Source organism: Orycteropus afer, unplaced genomic scaffold (assembly GCF_000298275.1).
Source record: "Orycteropus afer afer isolate SDZICR_OR568_19922 unplaced genomic scaffold, OryAfe1.0 scaffold00312, whole genome shotgun sequence".
In the NCBI taxonomy this organism is placed as follows: Eukaryota; Metazoa; Chordata; class Mammalia; order Tubulidentata; family Orycteropodidae; genus Orycteropus; species Orycteropus afer.
The window spans coordinates 653,462-672,990 of record NW_006921899.1 but is presented as its reverse complement, the minus strand read 5'-3'; the positions used below and the strand labels follow the sequence as shown (position 1 = coordinate 672,990).

Below are 19,529 nucleotides of genomic sequence, written 5' to 3'. Positions count from 1 at the left end.
ATGATCCATGGGCCAGACTTCCCTGGCCTCAAGAGAAGGTAGGGGAGTTCCATTTCCAGACACACAATGGCTCGATGTTCAACTCAGACTTTTCCTGAAGTCATCTTACTTGGGCGGTGGACATTTGTGGTTTGTGCCTACTCTAGTATCCTGGGAGGAGAACATCCTAACATTTCTATGAAGAAACACGCTGCCCCTCATTCTCAAGCCATGAATGGTGTGGAGCCCAACTCTTGTCTCTAGGACTTTAGGGCGCACATCATTTGGAAGGTAATGTGTATCTTTCAACGTCAGAATCACACGAGCATGCGAGATGCTGTCACTGTGAAAGTCAACAGGAGAACTGAGGGATCAGAGGATCCAAATGTAACATCTCATACCCACATGGTGACAAATGTTCACTGAGGACAAGCATGCGCAGAATGACTCCAGTATTTAAAATGGACATTATTATTATTACTCTCTCTGTTTCTCTGCCCTCACTAAGATCTCACATGTGTCAAGAATAAGCACACCTCTTCCTGATGCTCATCCCCCCACTATGGGATGCTCTCCATGAATGGGGAGCATGGAGTGTGACGTCATTAGGGATGGTGTCACCCAGGATGGTAATTCGTGGTGGCACCCCTCCTGTGGACCTCCTCTTGTACCAGATCATACAGAATCCTTACTAACGTTTATTATAAATTTTAATCATAGAATAACGTATGAAAAATATAGCTGTAAATTCCTTAAATTATATGAATACTAACAACAAAATTGTTCTGTAAAATCTTTCTACGGTGAGTTACGGTATCAGTTACAACATTATTAGTAATTGAATGGAAGCCTTTTTTGATTTTTCTCTTTCTTTTCCTTTGATTACTACTTCATTCTCAAAAGAGCTATTGATATCGGTTTGCAAATACTAATTACCACAATATTGTACCTAGAACACCAGAAAATATAATACAATCTGTGAATATAAAAACACCAGCAGCAACAAAAACAACAGTGCATGCTTATAGTGCACGCAGACAGAACCACGTGATTTGAAGTACCATTGTTATTGGGTAATAATGACAGCTATGACTGCAGAGTATTAGAAAACTCAAAGATTAGCAGAGAGTTTTAGCCTTGTAGGTATATTGATACATATAAGATGGGCTTATGAAAAATGTTTTTGTTGTTATGACTAACCACAAGGATGTTTTTATATAAAAAAGAAAAGATTTCTGCTGAAACACTGCACAAAAATTTTATAGACACTCGTCTTGGCATCACCTTCTCTGACAGTGCTACCTTGTATTTCTCACAAATCCCTAGTGATGCCACTGGCATGAAGCCTGTGTGCTCAGGATGAGATCACCCCGTCCCCCCAACTAGATTTCATATCAGCACTTCAAGGCATGGGGGAAAAAAAAAAAACAACAACTCTGCAGGCTTCACTTAAGGATCCACCATCCACTCCCCCATCCCACCAGCACACACAGACTCACATCCACTTTTGGCCTTGAGACTACCAGGACTAATCAATCTCTTTATGCCTTTTAGTCTCTCTCTTGCTGAATAAAAAAAGAAAACCCAAAAAACACCTTGTTGTCATCAAGTCCACTCTGACTCACAGTGACACTACAGAACAGAGTAGAACTTCCCCATAGGGTTTCCAAGGCTGTAAATCTTTACAGAAGCAGATTGACACATCTTTCTCCCATGGAACAGCCAGATATTTGAACCACCAACCTTTAGGCTAGCAGCCAACCATGTAATCACTGCATCACCAGGGCTCTTTACTGGATTGAACAGTGTTCCCCAAAACTCATTCACTCTGAGGTTCACTAGGAACCTCAGAGTATGACCTGATTTGGAAATGAAGTCTTTGCAGATGTAATTAATCAAGATGAGGTCATATTGGATTTAGGGCTCACCCTAAATCCAATATGATTGGTATCTTTGTAAGAAGAGGAGAGGACACACATAGACTCAGACACACAGGGAAGAAGCCCATATGACGATAGAAGCAGAGGTTAGAGTGATGTAGACACAAGCCAAGGAACTTCAAGGATGCTAGGAGGCACCCAAAGCAAGGAAGAGGCTAGAAAGGGTTCTTCCCTAGAGCCTTCAGAGGGAGCATGGCCCTGCTCATACCTTGGTTTTGGAGCTCTAGCCTCCAGAACTGTGAGAGAATCACTTCTGCTGTTGTAAGCCACTAATGTATCCTCACAACTGGCCAATGAGCAGCATCACAATCAATGGAGAGAAGATTGAGGTTGTCAAGGAATTCACATTGCTTGGTTCTACAATCGATGCCAATGGAAGCAGCAGTCAGGACATTAGACGTCGTGTAGCATTGGGAAAGTCAACTGCGAAGGAACTGTTTCAAGTGCTGAGGAGCAAGGATATCTCCTTGAGGACTAAGGTGCGCCTGACACAAGCCATGATATTTCCAATCACCTTGTATGCATGTGAGAACTGGACAATGAATAGGGAAGACCGAAGAAGAGTTGATGCTTTTGAGTTGTGGTGCTGGCGATGAATGCTGAAAGTACCATGGACTGCTAAAAGAACTAACAGATCTGTCCTGGAGGAAGTGCAGCCAGAATGCTCCTTGGAAGCAAGAATGGCCAGACTTCGTCTCACCTATTTTGGTCATGTTGTCAGAAGGGACCATTCCCTGGAGAAGGATGTCATGCTTGGTAGGGTGGAGGGTCGACGAAAGAGGGGGAGGCCTTCAACGAGATGGATTGATACAGTGGCTGCGATGATGGGCTCGAGTATAGCAGGGATTGTGGGGCTGGTGCAGGATCGGGCAGTGTTTCGTTCTGCTGTGCATGGGGTCGCTATGAGTCGGAAACGACTCGACGGCACTTAACAACAACAACACAACAATGGATGGTCCTCTGTTACAGCAGCCTTGGGCAACCAACCCAATCCCACATCCATCAGTTGCAAACAGAGGCCTAAGGTTCCTGGGTCATTCTGAGTCCCCAGACCCTAACTGCCATGCTTTCTACTGAATGAAAAGAGCTCACCACTCCTGGTACATACAAAGCTCTTACCTGCTTGATGTTTCTTCTCCATTGCACTTATTACCACTTGACAGTATATTTTTATGATTTACTCATCTGTCTCCTGCCTCTAGAAATATAAGCTCCACAAGGGCAGGGGTTTTGTCTGTTTTGTTCACTACTGTATCTCCGTCACTTAGAAAAGTATCTGGCACATAACCGTTGTTTTGTTCTTAGTTGTCCTTTAGTCAGCTCCGACCCCTGGCAACCTTATGTATAACAGAACAAAGCACTGTCTGGGCCTGCACCGCCTCCATGGTTTTGAGTCTACTGTTGCACCTTTTTGTCAATTCATCCCACCGAGGGCTTCTCTCATTTCTGTTGACCTTCTACTTTATCAAATATGATGTCACATCATGACATGACATGCACATGAAGCATACAGTAGGCTTTTGATAAATATTTGTCAAATGAATAAAGGAAATAGGCTTTTATGGCTCCTCATGGTCTTTGAGGTAGACCCTTGTCCCTGCTAAGTGGTATCTGGAAGCCCCATGACCCTGCCAGCCTCTTTTGCATAACAAAGCAGTCCAACCCTGTGCTGACTGTGCCATTTGCACCCATGTAGCATGAGGAGGACTGGACACCATGGCCTCACTAATAGCCTCAGGCTCCATAGCTGACCTTACATATAAGAGAACAGGCTCTTGGGGGGAAAATATGACTATGTCCTTATTTGCTGCTAGCTCACTTACACTTGCTAAATCACTCTTACATAACACCTGCTGGGGTAGCCTTGGAGGTCTGGAGCCCCAGAACGGAGCCACCTTTGTGTGCCAGAGCTATAAAAGCCCCTGCCTACCTCTGGGGGCAAAGGAGACCCAACTTGACCATGCTGCCACTCAGGGACCAGCCTCAGTCAGCAAGCCCGTAATAAATTCCCACATCACCATCATGGAGCTGCTAGCCTCATTATTTGGTCTCATGGCACCTTAGGCAAATTTCAAGTTACTGGTCCATGCCCAGATAGAATATAAAACTGTATGACTCATACAGCTATGATCATTCATTTGCTCCCCCAAAATGAGGCAAATGCCAAGTCCAAAACTTAATCCTGCCTTTCAGGACAACCTATTCAGAGATCCATTTCCAAGTTGTTATTACATAGCAAAAAAAAAAAAAATAATAATAATAATACGATCTATCAAATTCTGCCAGCCAAACTTCTTTGCTTGATTGCCAAATGTGGGGTCCACGAGCAAGAGAGAGGTACTGAGGTTCCAGTGGTGAGCCTGTTTCTTTCAGAGCAAACATTCTCATGTTGGAAGATTTCAAACCATTGCTGGTGGCAGAGTCCACAGAGATTTTTCTACCAACATATAGAGATGCCCAAATTTTGCCAGGGCAGTGGGCGACGCTGCCTGGCAGAACACACGCCCAACTTAGTACAGGAGGATTCCTCCCCCACCAAGGATTCTAATTTTAAAAGCAGTTAAAGAAAGAGGCAAGGAAGGGAGGAGTGCAGGAAAATGAGGAGATGAAAAATGCTGCTACTTACCGGTAAATGATGCCCTTGCTCTGTAAGAAAAACAGACCGATGGCGATTTCTGCGGCGTAGAATCTGAAATTGTTTTTAAGAAAAAGCAACAGAGAAAAGTCAAGGACACCACATGCATGACAAGCTTCAGAATTAAATACAATTTTGAAGTAGGCATAGGGCATTACAGTCTCACCATGGATGGTCAGTCATATAGCTCATAAAATGCTGAGTAGATGGATGGATTACAGTGGTTTTGAGAGCTACAAGGCTGTCTTAAAGACAACTGGGGATGGGCAGAGGTTCAGCAATTGTACAGGGAGCAGGGGGCCAAGCATATGATGGACTGGATGGAAAACTATAGTTTAATAATTATAACTAACATTTGTTGAAGGTTTACCATCAGAGAATTAGGTATTTTCTGATTTAGTCTTCATAGCAATCCTATGACGTAGGTCCAATTTTTACCCTCTGTTCCTCAAATGAGGAAACTGAGGCTTACCCACTGCCATCGAGTTGATTCCAGCTCATAGTGAGCTCCTTAAGCTGAAGCTTAGAGAGATAAAATGACTTGGCCGAGTTACAAAGCTAATGAATCTTACAGCCAGGATTGGAAACAGCATCTGTCTGAAGCGTAAACTCATCATGAAGGTCCAGAAAGAAAGAGGTTACGAGAAATAGAAAGCCAAGTTCTACCATCAAGGTGGAACAGGGCTGTAGGGAACTGTGTCAAGTGTCCTGACAATATGTCTTGTGTGATAAAAGAATTAAGGTCTGTGGCCACAACATAGTGCTCACAACTTTGGCACATGGGAGAAAAGAAAGGGCAAAGGCTGAACTGAATAGAAACCAGCAAGCCTCTGTGATGAAGGACTGGGGGCCTACATGATCTCTGATGACTTTCTGGACAGGCAGTAAGATCTTAGCAAACTCCCTAGACCAAAAAAACAAAAAAAGAAAGAAAGAAACCAAACTCATTGCCATGGAGTGAATTCTGACTCATAGCGACCCTACAGGACACAGCAGAACAGCCCCATAGGCTTTCCAAGACTGTAAATCTTTATGAAAGCAGATTGCCACATCTTTCTTCCACAGAGCAGCTAGTGGGTTTGAACCACCCACCTTTGGGATAGCAGCTGAATCCTGTAACCACTGAGCCATAAGGGCAAACTTCCTAGAAGAGGTTACTGTTGCTCAATCTATGACTTGCCATGTTCCTATTTGTCAGAGATTAACTAGGGGGAGTAACATGGGCAGATCTGTGGGCTGAAAAGAGAAGACTGGCTGCTCTGTGGACTGAAAGGGGAGGGGGTGAATGGATTCAGTGGGAAAACACATTTCTAAAAATCCAGAATTGAATCAGGGATTCCCCATCCCGGACCCACAGCCGTGGCCATGGTTCAATGGGGCCCTTCATCTCCCTAGAGTGAAGGCACTTGAGGTCACTGGAGAATGGTGTGGGACAGAGAACTCAGGGAAAAGGGATTTGGTCAGAATTGTGGATGCACCTCCCACTAACTCTGTGATCTGGAGCAAATCTTCCAAACACCCTGCATCTCCGTTTTGTTGTTTGCAAAGCACAGATGAGGACACTTGCCTTCTAGAGTTGCTTTCAGGATTAAATGAGACCACACTGGTTAAGCATGTAAGGTATGGAACCTAATAAACTCTCAATAAATATGGCAAATGAACAAGTACAACCTACAATGAGATTCACCAAGGAAGCTGGAGGGGCTTGCTAAAGAGACAGAGGTAAGGAAAAAAAAAAAAAAAAGAGTCAGAGCCAAGAATTGGAGCTAAAGAAATAGCTGTGTTTTTAGAGAATCAGGTTCTTACTTGGTGGCAGGAAAGAAAGAAGTTTCCCATATGAAGTAGGACACCCTTCTCTACTGGCCTTACCCTTCTCATGAAGAAGCCCCAGATGTCTGAAACCCCTCTTTGCCTAAAAACCCAAAGGCACTGCCAACCAACCCACTTATTCGAATTGGCAAAGCCTGGCATAGGTTCCCACGTACACAGCATGAGGCTCCTTAAACCGGCCAACTTGTTGGATGTGGTACATAAGGTCACCCCCGTTGACGTACTCCATCACAAAGTACAGGCGGTCCTGGAAGAAGAGAACAAAGCAAAATCAGCATCCTGTAGGAGCTCTGGTGGTGCAGTGCCGAAAGCATCTGACTGCTAACCAGAAGGCTGGCAGTTCAAATCCACCAGCCACTCCTCGGAAGGAAGAAGGGGCAATCTACTTCTGTAGTAATACTGCCTCAGAAACCCAAGGAGGAGTCGCTGTGAGTCGGATCTCACTCTATGGCAGTGGGTTTGGTTTGGTAGTTTCTCAAGCTCCAAATAGGAATCCCTGATTATCTGAGATCTGTAATCAAACAGCCAGAACTCCCAGGGAGCTGTGCATTTGCCAGGCCCAGTGTCTCTCCAAGTAGTATGTGTGCCACTAAAACAACAGCCACTGAAAACCCTATGGAGCGAAGAACTATTCTCACACACCTGGGGTCACCATGAGGCAGTCAATTTGATGGCAACTGGTTAGGTAGCTGTGACAGTCAGCCTCCATGATGGCTGCCCAGTGGTTTTCATTCCTGGTATTCATGCTTTTGCATAGTCCCTTACCACAATGAATAGAACTAACTTGTCTAACCAACAGGATATTATGCAAATGACATGGTGTGATTTCTGGGACTAGTTATAAAATACACGACAGCTTCCACCTCGTTTTCTGATGGAATGCTCATTCTGGGAGAAGCCAGCTGCCGTGTCATGAGGACACTCAAGCAGCTACTGAAAGGTACATGTTAATGAACTAAGGCCTCCTGCCACCAGGCAGCAGCAACCCCCAGACATGTAAGTGAACCCTTTGGAAGCAGATCTGCCAGCCCCAGTCAAGCCTTCAGATGACTGCAGTAAGAATTCTGACTAAACTTCACTTGAGACCTCAACCCAGGCCAAAAATATCAGTTGGCTCTGAGTCATAGCAACCCTATAGGACAGAGAACTGCCCCATAGGGTTTCCAAGGTTATAACCTTTATAGACGCAGACTGTCACATCTTTCTCCCATGGAGTGGCTGGTAAGAATCAAAACATTAGCACCTAAGCACTTTAACCACTGCACCACCAGGGCTCCAAACCCCAACCCAGAACCACCCAGAGAAGCCACTCCTGAACTCCCGACCCACACTGATTGTAAGATAAAAACCCAGTGTCACTGAGTGGATCCTGACTCATAGTGACTCCCTTTGGGTTTCCAAGGTGGTAAATCTTTACAGAAATAGCTGATGGGTTTAGAACTGCCAACTTTCTGGTTAGCCATTAAATGCCTTAGGCACTGCCCCACTAGATAATAAATACTTATTGTTGTTTATAAGCCATGAGTGTTGCAGTGATTTCTTAGAGAACACAGTGACTATGAAAAAACAACAATGACAAAACCCATTTATGCTCCAAGTTTGAAAATACTGGTCTACGAGGGCAACTCTAGAAGTGAAAGAATTGGAGGCAGGGAAAAACCAAAACAAACCAACGTATACCCTATTCAGGGCACTTCTTTCAAAGTGTCTTTCAAGAGGGACTGTGAGCTCCTTCTAGTCAGGGGCTATGTATGTCCTCCACGTTTGTTTAAGCCCCACTCCTGGGACCATGAGGAGCACACGGTAGGTGCCCACAGAGTGAAAGAACACAGGTTTTGGTTCCAAAGGGGGTTTTATTTGGAAAACCAGCTCTGCCTCTTGCTAGCTGAGTGGATTTGGAAAAGTTATTTAACATCTGGATTTCCTCATTGGGAAAACAATGACAACAACAGAACCACAGGGCTGTTGTCATTAAACAAGATAGACGTATGGTATGTCATGGTCCCTGGGCAGCGTCTGTCACTGAATCGTACTCTCTCCTCCCATCCAAGAGTATTAGCTCAGTGAATGAATGACTTCACCTCTTCTCAGAGACTCTGCTGGGTCAAATCACCTCTTGGTGCTACATTCCTTTGGTTTGCAAGCAAAGGTCTGCACTAGTGAAACAGAAGGGAGAAGTCCCTTTCGTGTCTTCAGCCTAAAAAAATCACCTCTCTAACCCATCCCAGTCTATAATTAGTGTGCCTATTAACATTATTTCATGAGCTTTGTGTTTTTTCTTTTGATTGCTTGTCATAAATGATAATTATCTATTTAACTGAGTGGTTATTTACTCCATTTATTTATTCACTCTTTGTCAATTCAAAAAACATATTTATAGATCCCCACTAAGTATTAGGTTCTAGGTGCTGAGAGTGCAGCACTGAACAAAAGTCAACCAAAATCCCTGATGTTATCTTTCATTCGAGTTGGGGGAGGCAAATAAAGATAATAAACACTAAACCTAATAAATAAGTAAATTATATAGAATGTTAAAAAGTAGTAAGTATAAAACAATAAAACAACAAAGGAGAATAAGGGGGACTGGATGGGATGGGAGAAAGTGGTTCCAATTTCCATGAAGCGGTCAGGGCAAGCTTTATTGAGAAGACATTTCAGCACACTTGAAAACAGTGATGGCATTAGCTCTGCAAATATCTCAAGAAAGGGCTTACCAGGCAGAAGAAACAACCTGTGCAAAGGCCCTGAGGCCACTGGATGCCCAATGTGCTTCAGGAACCGTGAGAAGGCCAGTGTGATTGGAGAAGAGGGAGGGAGCAAGGAAGACAAGGTTAGGAGAAGAAGTAAGAGAAGGGATCAAGGAACAGATCACAGATCACAAGGACTTTGATTTTCAGTCTGAAAAAAACTGTCTAAAGCCAGGTATGACTGAAAGCTCCAAAAAGACAAAGACCACATTGGACTGTGCCCCAAGAATCCAGCCCCCTGCCTGGCCCAAAGCGAGTGTGAATGAATGATGCTCGAAGGCAGCAGGAGATCATGGACTACCCCGGTCCTGGCGTCAGAAGGTTGGACTCAAAGCCCACGCTCCATGCTGTCTAGCTAGGTGGGCTTGAGAAGGCCACCTGATATCTCTGAGCCTCAAAATCTCCATTTGCAAAATATGGATAATACAGTCAACCCTCCTTCATTCTGAATGACCAGATGGCATAAATAAAGCATGTGCAGTGCTGCAAACTGTAAATAAATGTAATGCCTGATGGCACTGCCTGCTTATTTAAGCCAAGTCAGCACGTTTTAAACTGCAAGTTGTGTCTTATTAACGACTACTCTCTAAGTCAATTTGGTGGGTGGGTCATGAGCAACTTTAAAAAAAGCAAAAGGAGGAGAACCGAATGGAAATGATCAGACTGCCCTGCACAGGACGCCACCAATACCAAGTCTTCTTTTGTGAAACGTGTGCTTTACTTATAGAGAAGTCAGGCTGGGTCTCGTTGTAGAATGAGTTTCTTACGCTGGTTTGCTGCTAAAAGTTGTCAAACCACTGTGTTGGGCTATGAGACTAGGAGCAGGAGTGGTGGAGAAGTGAAGTGCCAGGCAAAGGGACCAGCTTGAAAACCAATGTAGGACTTGAGGGCTTGTTCTACCATTTATTAGCTGTGCAACGCCAAGCAGTTACTCAACCTCACTGATCTCCACTTTTTTTTGTTACATGTAAACCAAGCCTTGTTACACCTGCCTCAGGGAGTATTTTAAAAGATGACATATACAAAGCATCTAACATGATGTTAGCCTTATAATGAATGTTTAAATCATTATTATTATTTTTTTAAATTGTCCGTAGAGTGCATAGAATGCACTTGGCACTAACCAAAAGGTTAGTGGCTTGAGTCCACCCAGAGGCCACTCAGAATAAAGGCCAGGTGACCTACTTTTAAACATCGGCTTTTAAAACTCTACAGAGCACAGTTCTACTCTGACACAACACATGGGGCCATCATGAGTTGGAGTCAGTTCTATGGCAACTAGTTAAGTGCTTTATATATTCTATCTTCTTTATCTTTCTAAAGCACCCAATATGGTAAATACCATCATCCTTCTTCTTTGTGAAACATGAACCATGAGGCACAGAGAGGTTAAGTAACTTGCCGAAGGTCGCTCAGCTGGTAAGTTGCAGCCATGATTTTAACCTGTTGCTCTGGGTCCAGAGTCTGCACTCTCCACCTCTGTGTTATGCTGCCTCCCGTGAGTATGTCTCATATGCAAGGCTCTGGGCTAGACATTCCATGGATGTGTGCATGGATCCTCTACTCAGAGAGCTTCCTGTCCACAAGGGGAGAGAAGGATGGAGAGACCCCACTGTACCTTAAGACAGAATCTTGCAGGTTACAGAAGAGGGACACCGTTAACCAATTTTCTTTTGAAATGTCCAAAGGACTTTCTCAGAGCAATACAACTTCACTCTCTCAACATCCCCAATGAAGGCAGAGAGGAAGACGGGCTGTCATTTCTGTTCTCAAGGTCCAAGGGATATAAGAACTGCAGAAAGGTCACATATGAGTTGGTGGCAGAGTGGAAACAGTAAGCCAGAATTGCCAACATCCAGCTCCTGGTTCTTTGGGGTTTTTTTCCCCCCCAATAGAAAACAAGCCTAAAAATAGCATCTGTCTTTGCTTCACATTGAAGAGAACCAAAACACTTGCTTTTAAAAATTATTTTTAAAACTAGCAGATGGCAACGGCCACAGAGAGAAAAGTAAGTGAGGGAGAAATCTCACTTGCTTGCTTTCTGCTGTGAAGAACTTAACTTGCCCCCCAAACTCATTAGTAAAGATCCTAACACAAGGAGATGGTTCCACTGTGAGTAATGCCATATTCTATGATCTGTTTCTACTGTTACGTGTATGCAGGGAAATCCTGAAATCCATCATGTTTGAACTCTACTGAGCCTGGCTTTGGTACACCATTGTTCCAGCTATTAAACATTATGTTTGATACCTTGTTGTCCTTTCATTGTCTAAACACTTGATGATGCCCCTTCTCTGCCAGGGACTATTCTCCATACCAGAGATACCACTGGGAATAATCAACAGTGTCTGATACTAAGGATTCCCAGACGTAGGGGAAAAAACAGATACATTCCCAAACGGTAATGTTTCCCAAGAGTCCCTGGGTGGTGTAAAGGCGAATGAACTCTGCTGCTAACCAGTTGGCTATTTGAGTCTACCCAGAGATACCTTGGGAGAAAGCCCTGGTGATCTACTTCCAAAGAATCAGCCTTTAAAAACCCTATGGATCAAAAGGGGGGACATGTAGAACAGAAATTCAATTACTCACAGAATCCAAACTTTCTGGAGCCATGGAAGCTAGATGAATCCTTCAAACTACTGCCCTAAGATAATCTAGTAAAGAATGCCTGCCTTAAACACTGTGCTCTTTTAAGATCTATCTACATGGAGTCAGGGAGCTCTGGTAGCATAGTGCCTAAAGCACTTGACTGCTAACCAGAACCCACCAGCCACTCCTCGGAAGGAAGACGGGGCAATCTACTTCCATAGTGACATTGCCTCAGAAACCCAAGGAGGGGTCTCTCTGAGTGGGGTCTGACTTGATGGCACATAACAACAACAACAACATGGGGTCAAATTGGCAATAGCAATTCGGAAGATTAGAAAAGAACTTTAGGGGCAGGGAGTGTATGTTAATGGGGGAGGAAGAACTCAGACAAAGGTGGATGGTTGTATCATTCAAAGAACGTCATCAATGTCCCTGAAATATACAAGTCGAAACTTGAATTGGTATATATTTTTTACTGTATAAAACAACAACAAAAAATTATTATTATTTTTTTTAAATAACACTATGGAGCTCACTTCTACTCTGAAATGCATGGATCACCAGGATTCAGGATTAACTCAATGACAACTAGTGATGTTTCTCGAAGTGGAGTGGGAAATGATTTTACAACAGACATGGGTGCATATGTTTTTACTTTTATAGATTTGCATTTAGTTTAATGTACATTGTGAAATAATATAGTTAGTACTTCTAGTCCCTGGATTTATGGCTACTATTGATCAAGAGAAAGAGAGTCGATTACAAGAAGCTACATGAGAGAGGAATGAAGACAGGTAGGTTGGGACCAGGTTATGATGCACAAGGCTATCAATGCCACTTGAGTCATCTCACATGCCAGCTTCAAGATTTTTATCATACTTGCATGCTTCTGGTACTAAAATTACTGTTTAACATATTTATTAATTCACTTTTTCATTTATACTTTGATACCTGTGCAAAATAAACATACATCTGAAATCCATTACTGACATGCTATATCCAGTCTGGTTTTGGTATAACACCAAGACCAACCCCACTACCACTTAGTCAATTCTGACTCATAGCAACCCCCACTGGGTTTCTAAGGCTGTAAATCTTTACAGAAGTAGATTGCTTCATCTTCCTCTCAAGGAGCAGCTGGTGGGTCTGAACTGCTGACTTTCTGGTTAGTAGCCAAATGTCTTACCCACTCTGCCACCAGAGCTCCTTGGTTTTGGTGTATCAATCCCTTAAATGACTTATTTGTTCATGTACCACAAAAATTCATCTCCCACTCCACAGTGGAGAACATCAAAATTTGTGAAACATTTCAAGGGGCAAGATCAAGCCAATCTTGAGCAGGGAAATGAGCTCTAGAATTGTATGGAGCATCCGTTATATGCAAGTCATGCTCTTAGGTGGTGGTGGTGGTGGTGGTGGTGGTAGTTGGCATCAAGTCAGCTCCAACTCATGGCGCCCTGATGTATTACACAATGAAGCACTGCTCAGTCCTGTGCAATCCTGATGTTTGAGTCCATTGCTGTGGCTCTCGTGTCAATCCATCTCATTAGGTGTTAAAGGGGCAAAAGTGATGAGTAGAAAACAGGCTTTGCCCTCAGAGAACTGAGAGTCCTGTTGTTGTTGTTGTTGCTTGCCGTCGAGTCAGCCCTGACTCATAGCGACCCCTCCTTGGGGTATCACTACGGAAGTAGGATTGCCCAACCTTCCTGGTTTAAACAAATATAAGACTAACTCAAACAGTAACCTGAAAAAGACGTGATAAAATAAATTGCATGGAGGCCCAGAGTATGCTATAGGGCCTTTGACTATCTAAATAGCCCTTGTCCACTGCCTCCAATTCTTACATAATTATTCTCCTCCATCGTTTTCTGAAATTTGGCTTTGTTCCCCATTTTCCTCTAAAATTATTTCACGGCCTCCAAAGATCTGTCTTACAGTCATATTTGGTGGGTTTTCATTAGGATTTACACGTTGGAATCTACTACATGAAAATTAGAAACTATTCATTGAATATTGACTCAGCTTGCAGTTGAAATCTCTCTTATTTGCTCAGTTTTCCAAAAAGGACTTGTCACATGTCAAAGCTTCTCCTCTCATCTCTCAGGGCTGATGAATGTTGACTTACATTTCCATCCTCTGTCTCTCTCTCTCCTGAGTTCCCGTCAGCTCCAGCTGGCTACAGGACATTGCTATGTGGGTGTTCCACTGTCAACTCCAATTAAAAGCTCAGAGAGGCAACTTACCATCTTTCTCTTCAAACTAGCCAGTCTGCTCAACTTACAAAGTGCTCTTCAAAATTGTCATTGTTGTTGTTGTTGCTCTTCATTACACTATTGCCCTTGCCTTTGAAGCTTGAAATGTCCTCGGTTAATTTTAAATTCTTTTTCTCCTTTGTCTCTCATATTCAATCAGTAAACAAAATTAACAGCCTGTTTGCCACTGCATCATGCACGATGGTTGGATAGAATCTCCCAAATTTAGAGCGTGACTATGAGGACAGTCTAATCTAAAATAATGGCTGAATCGTACAAGCAAAATTCACCTGGGAGAACCCAGAATGGGGCAGAGAATTCAAAGAGATAACCAGTCTCCCCCAAGTCATTCCAGTGGAGAATGATATGATGCCTATGTGACTGCCAGGGTCACCGACTACTTTTAACAAGATACCAGGACAGAGGAAAAACCATGTGGCTAACTCCATGTACAACACTTTAACACGAGTAGAAGTGATAGCTTATCTATTGAATGATCTTAGTAATTTTCCAGGCTTGTCAGTGAATTAATCCTATTAGTAAGTTGTTCCTTTATTTCTCAGAGCCATCTGCTTCTTTCCAGAGAAGTCATATAAAACTGACTAAAGAGCTTTTAACTGTGGTTAAAAGCTCTGGCTTTGGCATCAGCTAGTCCTGTGTGGGGCAAATGGTTAACTGACTCAGCTATTAACCAAAAGGTTAGAGGTTCAAGGCTACCAAAAGCACCCCAAAGGCCTGGTGATCTACTTCCAGGAAAAAAAAAAAAAAAATCAGTCATTGAAAAGTCCCATGGAAGCAGAGACAAGATGGTGACATACTCCACCCAATCCCTCTGCAACAGAGATCCAGAGAAAACAAGTGAAACAGACAAAGATAATGATCCTGGAACTCTGAGCATCAAATGAAAGGATAAAGAACTAGGTTGAGTGCTGATTGAAAAGGGAGACGGAAAGGGCAGTGACTGGGGAAGAAAAGAAGCTGAGGCTTGATGAAGCACGGCCATTGTGAGACATAGAAGGCATCACACATGCACGAGGAGAAACCAACTTCATAAAATCCACATTGGGACAGAGACACAGCCTGGACAGCTCTGGAGGAATCAAGAGTTGGGTAATGGGCAGCATGTGACCAGAAGTGCACTGGTCACATGACAGTGAACTGTGACCACAGAGGGGCTGTGTCTGCTTCCTAAACTACATCTTCCCAGTGACCAGGGGTGAGCACCCTTCCCACCCACACCAATCCGGTGGCTAGGGACACACTCCTTCCAGCCCCCATTTGGTTCCTCAGACCACTTCTTTTCACTAAAAGTCCAGCCCCTGTCACACCACTCACCAAGCAGACAGTGTGGTTTTGCCTCCCCGAACCTGTGTCATTGACAGATCTTGCTCCCACTGAACTCAAGAACTCACGCACTCCAGGCCCCTACCACTCCATGGGCATCTCTCCCATGGATTGCATCACAGCCCCCTGGTGCACCAGCCCTTTCCTTTCTTCCTTTTGTTTTTTTCTATTTCTTCTTCCTTTCTATTTGTTCATTTCTCGCTCTTCCTTTTCTTCTTATTTCATCCTTGCCCATCTTTCTTCTAATCCATCCTCCATTTTTTATTGTTATTTTTTCTTTTTTCCACCCTTCTCCCTCCAACAGGTGGCAGGCATTAATTCTCCACTAGTTAGCCATACCCACTACACCTATCACCTACTACCTCACGCAACAGGTGAGCACCATCACCCACTCCTGTGCCATTGGATCAGTGACAGACAGTGGAAAACACCTGCTCATCCCATCCTGCAGCTCTTCTTCACAGCTAACAAACAAAGACCCATGCACACATTCCCACCAGTTACTCCACACACACCCAGAGACAGACAGGCAGTGCCCCAGTGTTGCCAAACTAGCAACTAAAGAAGCACAACTGCCTCACTGGCCTGGATATATCAAAACAAATAAAAAGAATAACTCCAAAATGCCTCGGAGACAACAGACAACATCAATTCAAACAAAGATACAGAATAAGATAGGCAAGTCACCAAAATAAAGAACTAGGATATATAGGCTTCAAAAAGCTCAGGGAAACTAAAAATAAAATCAAGGAATACATAGACAATAACCTAGAAGAAGTCAGGAAAGCAATATAAGAGCAAAATGACAAAATAAATAGACAGTTACAAATCATACAAAAAAGCAACTAGAAATCCAAAAGATTGACACTAAAATTATGGAGACACAAAACACATTGGAAGGACAAAAGGAAAGAATCAAATCGAATGAAAAACAGTTTAACCATCTAGAAGACAAAGCCTGCAACATTAGTTTGTATGAGAAAAAATCAGAAAAAAGAATGAAGAAGAATGCATAAAGTGCATTCCAGACAGGAAAAGGAAAAACAAAAACAAAAACAACCCAGAAAATCGTCTAAGACTAGCTAGCAGAAAACGTCATTAATATTATGAAACAAGAAAAGATATCCATCCAAGAAGTTCAATGAATCCCATACAGGATAGACCCCAAGAGAAAGTCACCAAGACATATCATAATCCAATTTTCTAAAACCAAAGACAAAGACAAAGTCTTGAGAGCTGCTTGTGAAAATCCAAATGTTCCATGTAAAGCCCAACCAATAAGACTAAGCTCATATTTCTTGGCAGAAACAATGCAGGCAAGAAGGCGAATTGATGCCATATATAAAACCTTGAAAGGAAAAAAAAAATCTGCCAATCAAGGATTATATATCCAGCAAAACTGTCCCTCAAATACAATGGTGAAATTAGGACATTTCTAGATACAGAAATTAAGAGACTTTGTAAAAATCAGAGCAACCTTACAAGTAATGCTATATAGAGGAAGCCCTTTGGACAGAAAATCAACAACCTAAGATTAAGACACATGACACATGACAACATCACTCAGAAACAAACCCAGAAAGAGAATTCACAAAATTAAAATAAGTTTACAAGACTGAAAATAGAGAACTAGTGGCACCAGTCTGTAAAGACAACAAGTAAAGCAAAAAGAGGGAATAAATGGTATAATTACAGAACTTTCAAATGGAGAGGAATTCAGAATGATATCAATATAGAACAGACTGTTTTAAACTTAGTAAGATAAAAATTAATTACAGGGAAACCACAAAGAAAACTAATAAGCCTTCTAACCAAAATGCGAAAGAAAAAAAAAATCATACAGACTTAGTAAACACAAAATCAACATAAACAAAGAAAATTTGATAACTAAATGAGCCCAGCACAGAAAAATATTTGGAACAAAGACACTATCAACACCACAATGAAAAACAAAAGAATGACAGCAGTAGATTCATAACTGTCCTTAATTACACTGAATGTGAATGAACTAAATGCAGCAGTCAAAAGAAAGGTTAAGAAGACAGGACTCATCAATATGCTACCTACAAAAGTTTCATGTTAGACACAAAGGTAAAAATAAATTAAAAATCAAATCATGGGGAAAAAAAAAATCAAACTAATGGCAACCATAAAGGACCAAGAGTGGCAAATATTAATTCTGATAAAATAGACTTCAAGGGAAAAGCCAGCATAATATGGGTCAAGGAAGGGCACTATATAAGGATTAAAGCAAGGGGACATAATCATAATAAATATCTGTGCACCCAATTAAAGAACCCCAAAATACATAAAGCAAATATTAACAGAATTGAAAAGAGAAATAAACAACTCCACAATAACAGCAGGAGACTAACACACACACAGAACAACCAGAAAGGAACTCAACAAAGATACACAAGATTGCAACAACACAATCAACGAGCTTGACCTTATAGACATATATAGAATACTCCACCCAACAAAAACACAACATACATTCTTTTCCAGTGCATATGGGTCATTTTCCAGAATAGTCTGTATGTTAGACCACCAAGCAATTCTCAATAAATTTTAAAACACAAAAGTATTTCAAAGCATATTCTTGGATCACAATGCAATAAAACTAGAAATCAGTAATAGGATGATCAGGAGAAAAAAATGAAATACATGGAAATCAAATAACACCCTGTTCAAAAGCTACTGGGTAACAGAAGAAAAAAAAATACATATTCCTAGAAGCAAATGGGAATGAAAACACAATACACAAAAACTTTTGGGGCACAGAAAAAGAACTATTCAGAGGTCAATTTACAGCAATAAATGAACATATCAAAAAAGAAGGAACCAATACAACACCTTTTCCCAACAACTCCATCAATTAGAAAAATAGCAACCAAAAAAGCCTACAATCTCCAGAAGAAAGAACATAATAAAGAGTAGAGCAGAAATCAATGAATCAGAAAACAGAAAAACAATAGAAAGGATCAACAAGACGAGAAGTTGGTTCCTTGAAAAGATGAGCAGAATTGACAAATCACTGGCAAATTTAACCAAGAAAAGAAAGAGAAGATGCAAATAAACACAAATAAGAAATGAAGTGGGTGATGCCACCACAGAGCCTACCTAAATAAAAAGGATAATAACAGAACACTATTTGATAAAATATGACTGGGGAAGAGCTGCCTCCTCAGAGGAGAGTTGTCCTTAATAATGTGGCTGGAGTAAAGCTTTCAGGACCTCCATTTCCTGATGTGGCATGACTCAAAATGGGAAAAAACAGCTGCAAACATCCATTAATAATTGGCACATAGAATGTATGAAGTATGAATCTACGAAAATTGGAAATTACCAAAAATGAAATGGAATGCATAAAGATCGATATTCTAGGCAATAGTGAGCTGAAATGGACTGGTTTTAGCCATTTTGAATCAGACAACCATAGGATCTACTATGCTGGGAATGACAAATTGAAGAGGAATGGTGTGGCATTCACTGTCACAAAGAATATTTCAAGAGGTACAATGCTGTCAGTGATAGAATAATATCCATACACCTACAAGGAAGACCAGTTACTACTACTTTTATTTAAATTTACTCACCAACTATTAAATCCAAAGATGAGGAAATTGAAGATTTTAACCAACTTCTGCAGTCTGAAATTGACCAAACAATGCAATCAAGATGTGTTGATCATTACTGGTGATTGGAAAGCAAAAGTTGGAAAGAAAGAAGATTCACCAGCAGTTGGAAAATATGGCCTTGGTGACAGAAATACTGGAGATCGCCATGATAGAATTTTGCAAAACCAATGACTTAGTCACTGCAAATACCTTTTTCAACAACATAAATGGTGGCTATACACATGGACTTCTCTAGATGTAGATCAACTCTCAAGAATCAGATCAACTACATCTGTGGAAGGAGGCAATACGAACGCTCAATATCTTCAGCCAAAACAAGGCCAGAAGCTGACTGTGGAACAGACCATCAACTGTTTATATGCAAGTTGAAGCTGAAGTTGAAGACCATTCAGACAAGGCCATGAGAGCCAAAATATGACCTTGATTATATCTCTCCTGAATGTAGAGACCATCTAAAGAATAGATTTGGGGGGTTTCGGCAAGATGGCGGACTAGGCAGAAGGATTGCACAGACCCGCTTCAACAAAGAAAAGGGAAACCAATTAACACAGACACAGAAGATAATCTTGGAC

At 42.0% G+C, this 19,529-nt stretch overlaps 1 protein-coding gene across 1 annotated transcript in view; it reads right to left on the bottom strand.

The window, feature by feature from the left end:
- The window catches only part of PRKCB (protein kinase C beta), a 580,609-nt gene that overhangs the window by 73,359 nt on the left and 487,721 nt on the right, over nucleotides 1–19,529 (bottom strand). Inside the window, exons 11-12 of the mRNA XM_007951796.2 lie at nucleotides 6,540–6,631; nucleotides 4,546–4,608 (exon numbers count right to left, since the gene is read on the bottom strand). Of these exons, the coding sequence (XP_007949987.1) occupies nucleotides 4,546–4,608; nucleotides 6,540–6,631 (155 nt within the window). The remainder of the gene's footprint in view (nucleotides 1–4,545; nucleotides 4,609–6,539; nucleotides 6,632–19,529) is intronic.